The sequence below is a fragment of the Euleptes europaea genome, chromosome 13 (genome assembly GCF_029931775.1).
Source record: "Euleptes europaea isolate rEulEur1 chromosome 13, rEulEur1.hap1, whole genome shotgun sequence".
In the NCBI taxonomy this organism is placed as follows: domain Eukaryota; kingdom Metazoa; phylum Chordata; class Lepidosauria; order Squamata; family Sphaerodactylidae; genus Euleptes; species Euleptes europaea.
The window spans coordinates 40,252,398-40,261,588 of record NC_079324.1 but is presented as its reverse complement, the minus strand read 5'-3'; the positions used below and the strand labels follow the sequence as shown (position 1 = coordinate 40,261,588).

At 50.3% G+C, this 9,191-nt stretch overlaps 1 protein-coding gene across 1 annotated transcript; it reads left to right on the top strand.

Annotated features, from left to right (window-relative positions):
- Positions 1 to 636: 636 nt before the first annotated feature.
- Positions 637 to 8,897, top strand: CNGA2 (cyclic nucleotide gated channel subunit alpha 2). Its single transcript, XM_056859023.1, has 6 exons — positions 637 to 728; positions 1,178 to 1,285; positions 2,405 to 2,575; positions 4,456 to 4,563; positions 6,789 to 6,895; positions 7,489 to 8,897. The coding sequence occupies exons 1-6, from the start codon at positions 637 to 639 to the stop codon at positions 8,895 to 8,897; spliced, it is 1,995 nt and encodes a 664-aa protein (XP_056715001.1).
- Positions 8,898 to 9,191: the final 294 nt, after the last annotated feature.

Genomic DNA, 9,191 nt, shown 5'->3' with positions numbered 1-9,191 from the left:
GGCCGGAGAAGGAAGAGGCAGAGCTGGCAATACTTTTTGTGTGTGTGGCAGTTTTTATGTTATTATCCTGTTTTTTTCTCTGTCACCATGCAGTAGTCTCAGTCAGAAGCAGGCAGACTTTGTGGCTTAGGCCAACTCCCTTGCAATGTCTGCCTGTGGTGCGCTGGCAATGAAAAGAGTGGGGGAGTTTAGAACTGGGCTTGGCCAGACACACTGGAAGCCAGCTCAGCCCTAGGGGTGCTTTGCCAGCATCTTGAAAGCTTGTCTCAGTTCCCAGGGTGGAGAACCGGCCCACGCCTGCTGATCTGTTGCACCACTGTGCAGGCTGGGGGCGGGGGGGGGGGGTTGCCTGTTCCTACTGTAACTGCTTCACCACCCTGGCTTTCAACAGGTAGTTCCCATGTTACTCCATCCCGGACCAAAGGGCAATTGGATGATTCTCTCTGCTTAATAAAGGTGCCATTTGCAACTGAAGCCTTTCTATGTCTTTCTCCTCCATCTTAAAAAAGCAAGGCGTGAAGCATCCATGGCATGGACACCCACATGAAGGCAGCTTTCCAGATCTATTCGCACAATTCTTTACTTTGTAATTTTCTGGAGCAGGTTCATGCCCGTGCCTTTTTCTGTGCATGGAGGATGACGGAAACCAGCAATGGCTTGAAGAGGTCCTCTGGCAAACTGTCTCTGAAACCTGCCACTGCCAGTAAACAGCGGACCGATCTGAGCAGGTACTTGGATTTCTTGCAAGGGCCTGGCCCACAAAACCACTTGGCCAGGGGGGCACACAAGCTTTGGGCAGGCTGGAAATTAACTGCTGAGGGGCTGAGGGGACTCTATCACTCCCCCACCCCCCTCCAATCTGCAGGGGCCCAGTGAGTGCGCGGACCAGACTTTCCTTTCCTTGCAGTTGATGTTTAAAGCCTGCTTGGAAACCCCAATCTGAAGAAGTGAGCTGTGACTCACGAAAGATCATACCCTGCCAGAAATGTGTGGATTTCTGAGGGGTTGAGGGGACTCAGGAGCGCACGGACTCTCCTTCTCCTCCTCCTCCTACTACTCTTTGATTTGGACCAATGCAGAGATCCTGTTTGGATGCGAGGAGGAGGACCAGGGCAGGACAGTTCCTTCTCTGTCCCTGCTGCAGCGGAGAGTAAACAGCCTATTTTTTCTCCATTAGAAGGCCATCAGCGGACGATGACACCTCTTCAGAGCTGCAGCGGATTGCTGCCTTGGATGAAGCAGGCCGGCAATCCTGCACTGCCCGGAGGAAAAAGGGGCTTGGCAGGTACTTGTGGGGTGGCTCGAAGGGTAAGCACTGTGCAAGCAAGGCACAGAGGCGACTTCTGGAGCCTTCGTTGCCATTGTGTGGGATTTTTGATGGAGTTGGGAAACAGATCAGACTTCCTTCCTGTGGCCTAAAACTAGGGTTGCCAGGTCCCTCTCCGCCACCGGCGGGAGATTTTTGGGGGCGGAATCTGAGGAGGGTGGGGTTTGGGGAGGGGAGGGACTTCAATGCCATAGAATTCAATGGCCAAAGCGGCCATTTTTCCTCCAGGTGATCTGATCTCTATCGGCTGGAGATCAGTTGTATTAGCAGGAGATCTCCAGCTAGTACCTGGCGGTTGGCAACCCTACCTAAAACTCAGCTTGCTAACTGTTCCTTCAGCCCGGCAAGGACCAGTAGGGAGATTTCAGACCCCTGTAGCTTTGGTTTCTAGTTTCTCATTGAGAGTGGGGGAATGGAGGCTGCTCTGTGTTTGGGCTGATTGCTGAAGCTTCTTGTCCTGTTGTGATTTTGAACTGTTATTTATACCTGGGCCAACATTGCCCTCTTTGGACCAGAGGCTGCCAAATATGATGGTGATTGGGGTCTGAGGGTGACCAGATGGCCTTTTTTTTTTTCCTCCAGAGGACAGGCCTAAAAATAGAGGGGAAAAAAATCAGAGATCTGCTTCTGTCCAGTAAAATTGGCTGTAATGGGGTGGCATTTTTTTTTGCGGAAGCAGCTTTGAGTAAACATTTGAATGACAGGCTGTCACTCTAGGAGCTGAGCTCTGCCTGCTGCCCCAGATAGAGGTGGCACTATGGTGAGTTGCATTTCTCTTTAAATTCTAGTATGTGTAAATTTGCATCTTTGGATGTAAATCAGCATATGCAAATTTTATCCTCTTTTCCTCCCTCTTTTATTTTTTGAGGGCTCTCCTTTTCTTTGTTGGTTATCCTTAGATGTCCACCCCTGGTCTTGTTGGAAGCAGTCAGGGCAACCTCCTCAGGCCACCTCTGACCCAGAGTCGGTCCCTGAGGCTGCCCAAGTGGTTTGTGCCAACCTTTCTGTGCTGCAGACTGACCGTGTGTTCGTTCCTCTGCTTGCTGACTGCTCCTTTCTGCCCCTGCTCCTTTCTAGGATAGCCCGTCTTGTGGTCGTGCTCAGGGAATGGGCCGGCAAAGGCCTGCGAGAAGAGCAGGAGCGCACGGACTCTTTCCTCGAACGGTTCCGTGGGCCAGATGTGCCCTTGTCTCCACTCTCCAGTAGTAAAGATGACAGCAGTAAAGAGGGCGGCAAAAAGAAGAAGAAGTAAGAGTCTTTCTTTGCACCCATCTCACTGGAGCAACATTCAGTAGGGGAGGGGCTGTGGCTCAATAGTTATGGTTGTCAGGTCCCCACTTATCTTGGGCGGGACCTTCCTTTGGCCGGGGCTGGGTGGAGGGAGTCTTGCGCGCTCCCGACTCCACTTCTGGTTCCCTAGCCCTGCTGTGCGTGCGCTTGGAGCTCACGCACAGCAGGGTTGGGAGGAAGGCTGCAGCCTTCCTTTCCACTATAAAAGCCCGATCGGGCTTGTAGCGCTCGGGGGGGGGGGGGAGCCTTCCAAGCCTCGCTGTGCGCATGCTCGGAGTGCGTGTACAGCAGGGCTGGGAGGAACGCTGCAGCCTCCCTTTCCATGCTACTAGCCAGATCGGGCTTGCAGCATGGAACAGGAGGCTGGAGCCTTCTTAGGAGCATGCGGGGGATCATTCCCCCCTCTCTGCTTCCTCTTGCTGGGCATCAGCTGGTCAGTGGGCATCCTGGTTGATTGGCGGGCAATTGCCCGCCACAACCGGGCAGTTGGAAACCCTATCAGTAGTAGAGTCTCTGCGTGCAGAAGGTCCCAGGTCAATCCCTGGCATCTCCAGTTAAAGGAACCCGGCAAGTAGGTGATGTGAAAGACCCCTGCCTGAGACCCTGGAGAGGCACTGCTGGTCTGAGTAGACAATACTGACTTTGATGGACCAAGGGTCTGATTCAGTAGAAGGCATCTTCATGTGTTCATGTGTTCAATGCAATCCTAATTGGAACTGCACCATTCTAAGTCCACTGAAATCAATAGTTTTAGGAGGCTGTACCTCTACTTAGAACTGCACGGATTGTTTGCTAACTCTGTGGAGACGCCCAGTCTCTCTGCCAGGCTCGCGGTTACAAGGCTGTTTGCCACCCACTCTTCATACCTGGAGAGGGAATGATAACCCAGCTTCCCTTCCCCTGTATAATTAAAGAGCAGGACTCACTGATGAGGCTGCACCGAGGCAATTTGAGCATGAAGAGAGGATTGTTTTCTGCAGCAGGGAGGCCAAGGACGGGCACCTTTGGTATTAATAGCTGCAGTATGAAAATGGGGTCTTCCCTGTCGGGTTGCGAAGATCTCGTTATTCAACCATTCTGGAGGAGCAGCCCCCATAGTCTGTTGCAGCCGAAACCGAAAGGAACCTTGTGGCACCTTATGGACCCTCAGCTGTACTGTAGCTAGCGGGCTTTAGTTTACCCAAGCGTATGTTTCAGCAAATTGGTTAGTTTGCCTTTAAAGCGGTGAAGAAGAACAAGGAGGGGGGCAAGAGCTCTTATGCAGGCGGGCTGCTGGAACCCAGGCAGACCTTGGTGACAGGAATTGGCATGTTCATGCAGCGTTATAATGTCTCAGTTGGCAATTGCTGTAGCGGAGACTAGTGGGGTGATGAAAGTCAAAGGGTTTTTTGTGTGTGTCCCCTTCACGATAATAAAAGACTGGCTGCCATACCCTGAAAGGGTTTGGGGACTGCCACAAGGCCTTTTCACCTAAAAGAACTGAAAACTTTACATTAGCCTGACAGCCATAGAGATTCCAGCACTTTCCCCTGACAGCCTCCAAATAACAGGCTCACGAGACAAGGAATCGACATCTCCAGGCCTCTGAAAGCCTTGAATTACAAATCTTCTCGAGCAGGAAAGTGCTGTGGCACATGTGTGTGTTGCACCACTCCCTTTCCCTCTGTTTCATCGCTCCAGATCAACCCACTTCTCTGCCACCACTGGTGGGTTAAGTTGATGTCCAAACGGAAATCTTAACTGGGAACTTTGGGCACCCAGATGGTGTCGTTTAATGGGATATATTGACTTTAATGGGATATATTGACTTTAATGGGATATATTGACTTTGCTTTCAGGAAGAAATGGGAGCTGTTTGTGCTGGATCCTTCTGGGGACTGGTACTACCGCTGGCTGCTGGTCATTGCACTGCCTGTTCTGTATAACTGGTGCATATTAGTAGCACGGTGAGGTGCAAATTTTGTTGCCTGTAACGTAACTCCTCCCTCCACTGAACCATTCTGTGCAATTGGTGAAACGGGTCTCTGTATTTCCTTTCTTCTGTCCCTTCTCCTCTTCTCCATGCCTAGGGTTGCCAGGTCACCCTTCTCCTCTGGCGGGAGGCTTTTGGGGCAGAGCTGAGAGGATCGCATGTGTGTGCCGGTTTACACCTGGAAGTTCCGCATCACGAGCGGCCTTTTTACCACGCAAACTCCCCTTGCGATGCATTTACATCTGGAAGTGACGCATCGCAAGGGGCCCTTTGCAATGCGGCACTTCTGGGTGTAAACAGGAAGTGCCGTGCCGTGGTGTGTAGGCACACATGCCTGTGTGCCCGCCAACCCTCAGCTGGTCGGTGGGCAGGGTGGTGGTGGATTGGCAGGGGTTTGCCTGCCACCACTGGGCACCTGGCAACTCTATCCATGCCTCAGATCCAAGGATGAGAGTAACTTGCCAGCACTGCCTCTCTTGGAGGCTCAGAGCAGAAGATGGGAGGAATCACTCTGACTGCTTTCTTACTGGCCTGTATCAGCTTACACTCTCCCCTGCTCAGATCCTCAAACACCCAGAGTTAACAGTCACTAATTTGCTGGGCCGCTAGGAATTTTATCTGTTTGTCACATTTTTATCCTACCCTTCCTCTAAGGTCCCAGGGCAGCATACATGGCTCTTTCCTCTCTCGTTTTATCATCACAATGACTCAGGCCAGGCGGATGTGACTTGTCCATGGCCACCTGGTCTGCTTCAAGGCTGACCAGGGATTTGAACCCAGATCTCTCCCCAGCCTAAGTCCAACCCTCTTAACTGTGATGCTCTCCTGGCATATTAGCGTGTGTAAGCCTACCGCTGCAGAGCTTCCCAAAGATACGCTGTCAGTGCTCTAGCAGGTCTGGGAAATGTCATCAGTGTCTCTCATATTTCAAAAGCATCCCTTCAATGACTTCCCCCGGCACCCCAGGGCCCAGTCTGTGGGTCTGGCTGTGGCCATCTTCACCTCTTGCTTCCTGGTGGGAAGCGTTGTTCTGTCCTTCTTCAAACAACACACAGAGCCCTGCTGTCCAGGCAGGTATTGTCAGTGTGGGTCACAACACTTCCCTGACCCATGTGCATCCCACCCACTGGTCCAACATTGCCACCTCGCATGAACTCAGCATGCCATGCTCCAGGCCTGAGCCAAAGGTTCACAAACCATTTGTTAAAGTGTGGAAGGGCTGTGTTTTCCCCCTTTGCTGACAGTCTTTGCAGTAAAAAAAAAATTGACCTTTTTGCTGCAAAAGTGGCTGTTTGGTTTGTTCAAAACCAAAAGCAGTGCATATACCATTTATTAGGACAATCCAAAATAGCACAGCACAGAGTCCAAGCTGTTGTATTCTCCAGGACTTTTGATCAATCTGGATGCTACCAAACAAAAATGGAGGGAGGAATGTCTCAGGCCACAGTTAGAAGGCTTCATCTTGTGAGCATCCTGTGCGGAAGGCCTCATCCTGCATCCTGTATATGTACTCCATGTGACACTTGCTCCCTTGACGGACATTGAAATGAGAGTGTGCCCCTGCATGCCATTCCTTGCAATGAGATATGCCTTTGCATACCTATAAGTGCAACAGGATCAGAGCAAGGGAGGGTCATCCCAGTTGCCTTGGTAAAGGAGGGGGTCACATGGTGTAGTGGTTAAGAGCAGTGGTTCAGAGCGGTGGACTCTGATATGAAGAACCGGGTTTGATTCCCCACTCCTCCACATGAGTGGTGGACAGATGCGTGGTGAACTGGGTTGGTTTCCCCACTCCTCCACATGAAGCCAGCTGGGTGACCTTGGGCTAGTCACAGCTCTCTCAGCCCCACCTACCTCACAGGGTGTCTGTTCTGGGGAGAGGAAGGAAAGGTGACTGTAAGCTGGTTTGATTCTCCCCTAAGGGGTAGAGAAAGTTGGCATTTAAAAACCAACTCTCCTTCTCCTCCTCCTCCTCCTCTGACATTTGCCCCCTTGTGAATAGTATTGCACCATTTCGCAAACAGTACAAACTCTCCCAGTGAAGGAGGGCAAAAATGTTTACCAGTGCCACGCCACTCCTGGTGGCTCAGCACTAGTCTCTACTGCCCCACAATCAGATCAAGCCTGATATCTGCTGCAACCATTGCTTTGGCATAGGCCCTCATCCTTCTGCGTTTCTCTGTTGTGATCTCCCCGCAGAGCCTGTTTTAATGAGCTCCACAAGCGGTACTTGATCTTATGGCTGGTTCTGGACTACGTCTCCGATGGCATCTATCTCCTTGACATTGCCATCCGGCTGCGCACAGGTGAGTGTGTTTAGGCATCTGGCTCGGGAAAGCATCAGCCCGCAGGTGTGTCTTAATATTGCCAGTCACATCAGCTGTGTTTGAACAGTATTCTCTCTTGCTCCTCTCAGTCCTTAAGAGGTCTCGAGAAAGAGATTCTTGTTAACAGACGTTCTGACAAATAGCTTCCCAGTGAAAGATTTATCAACCCTGACTTTGAATGTTTCCCTCCCCAAAACAGGCAAAACATTTTGGAATGGTTAAGGTCTCTGGCGTGACATCTTGTTGAATTAATGAATGAACTAAATGGCTGAAATGTAGACTTCAGTGATCTCAGAATATCTGGGGCTGTAGCATCCTTTCAGTAATCCCTCCCTGCCCTGTGAATTCCCCACGGTGAAGATAGAAAATCTGGGTGCGTGGGTAGTATCGTGATGTCACCATCAGAACTAACTTCCTCGACTACCAGTAATATAATTTACACAGCTGGAATCTGATCAAGGCTACAACTTGCAAAACATGGTGACTAAGTAGAAATATTTGACTAACTGTGTTAGTAATCATGTAACTAGACAAAGGAGTAGGGTTAATACTTGCTATGTTTTCCCTGGCAGGTTTCCTTGAACAGGGCTTACTCGTCAGAGACCCCAAGAAGCTGGGTGATAAATATGTTGCCACCTTACAATTCAAGCTTGATATCCTCTCTGTTTTACCCACCGATCTTGCATACTTTGCCACGGGCTTAAGCCGGCCAGAGGTACGCTTCAATAGGCTGCTACATTTCTCCCGTATGTTTGAGTTCTTTGATCGAACTGAGACGAGGACCAGCTACCCAAACATCTTTAGGATCTCCAACCTAGTGTTGTACATCTTGGTCATAATCCACTGGAATGCCTGCATTTATTATGCCATTTCCAAGTCCATTGGCTTTGGAGAAGACACCTGGGTTTATCCAAATATATCGGATCCAGAGTACGGCTATCTGACAAGGGAGTACATCTATTGTCTCTATTGGTCTACACTGACCTTGACAACCATTGGAGAGACTCCTCCTCCTGTGCGCGATGAAGAGTTCCTCTTTGTCATCTTTGACTTCCTGATTGGTGTCCTCATCTTTGCTACCATTGTGGGGAACGTGGGCTCCATGATCTCCAACATGAACGCCACCAGAGCAGAGTTCCAGGCCAAGATTGATGCCGTCAAGCACTATATGCAGTTCCGCAAAGTGAGCAAGGACATGGAGGCCAAGGTCATCAGGTGGTTTGATTATCTCTGGACCAATAAAAAAACTGTGGAAGAATGGGAAGTGCTCAAGAACCTGCCTAACAAGCTGCGAGCGGAGATAGCCATTAACGTCCACCTAGACACTCTGAAGAAAGTTAGGATATTCCAGGACTGCGAGGCTGGGCTCTTGGTAGAACTGGTGCTCAAGCTCCGTCCTCAGGTTTTCAGCCCGGGCGATTATATTTGCCGAAAAGGGGACATTGGTAAGGAGATGTATATCATCAAAGAAGGGAAGCTGGCTGTGGTGGCTGATGACGGCATTACTCAGTATGCTTTGCTAACTTCAGGGTGCTGCTTTGGTGAGATCAGCATCCTCAACATCAAAGGGAGCAAAATGGGAAACAGGCGGACAGCAAACATACGCAGCCTTGGCTATTCTGACCTATTCTGCCTGTCGAAGGAGGACCTCATGGAAGCAGTGACAGAGTACCCTGATGCCAAGAAAGTTCTGGAGGAACGTGGCCGTGAGATTCTGGTCAAAGAAGGGCTGTTGGATGAAACGACGGCTGCTGAAAGCATGGAAGGGAGTGTGGAACAGAAATTGGACAGGTTGGAGGTCAGCCTGGAGACACTGCACACCCGCTTTTCCCGGCTCTTGTCTGACTACGACACTGCCCAGATGAAGCTCAAACAGCGCATAACCTTCTTGGAGAACAAACTGAAGCAATACAACCAGGACGACTTTTTCTCAGATGCCTCTGACAACCCACTGGAGGATGAAGGGCAAGCCAAACCATGATGCTGCCATGCTGGCAGGTTTTGCTTGTTATTGCTATTCCATAAAATAGCTGCTTCACACACACACACTAACTGGAAGGAGACCTTGCCTCCAGATTGCTACTCCATATATGGCTACCTCCAAGGCCATTCCTAGTGGGGTTTTCCTGACTGCCTTTCTTTTTTTTAAAGACTTGGATGGCTGGTGCTTCTCACACTGTTACTGCTATGAACTCCTGAGGACTGCTTTAAGAAGCTCAGATTTTAAAATGTTTGTCCTCCAAATATGCATTTCCCTCCATCCCTCCAAAGATAT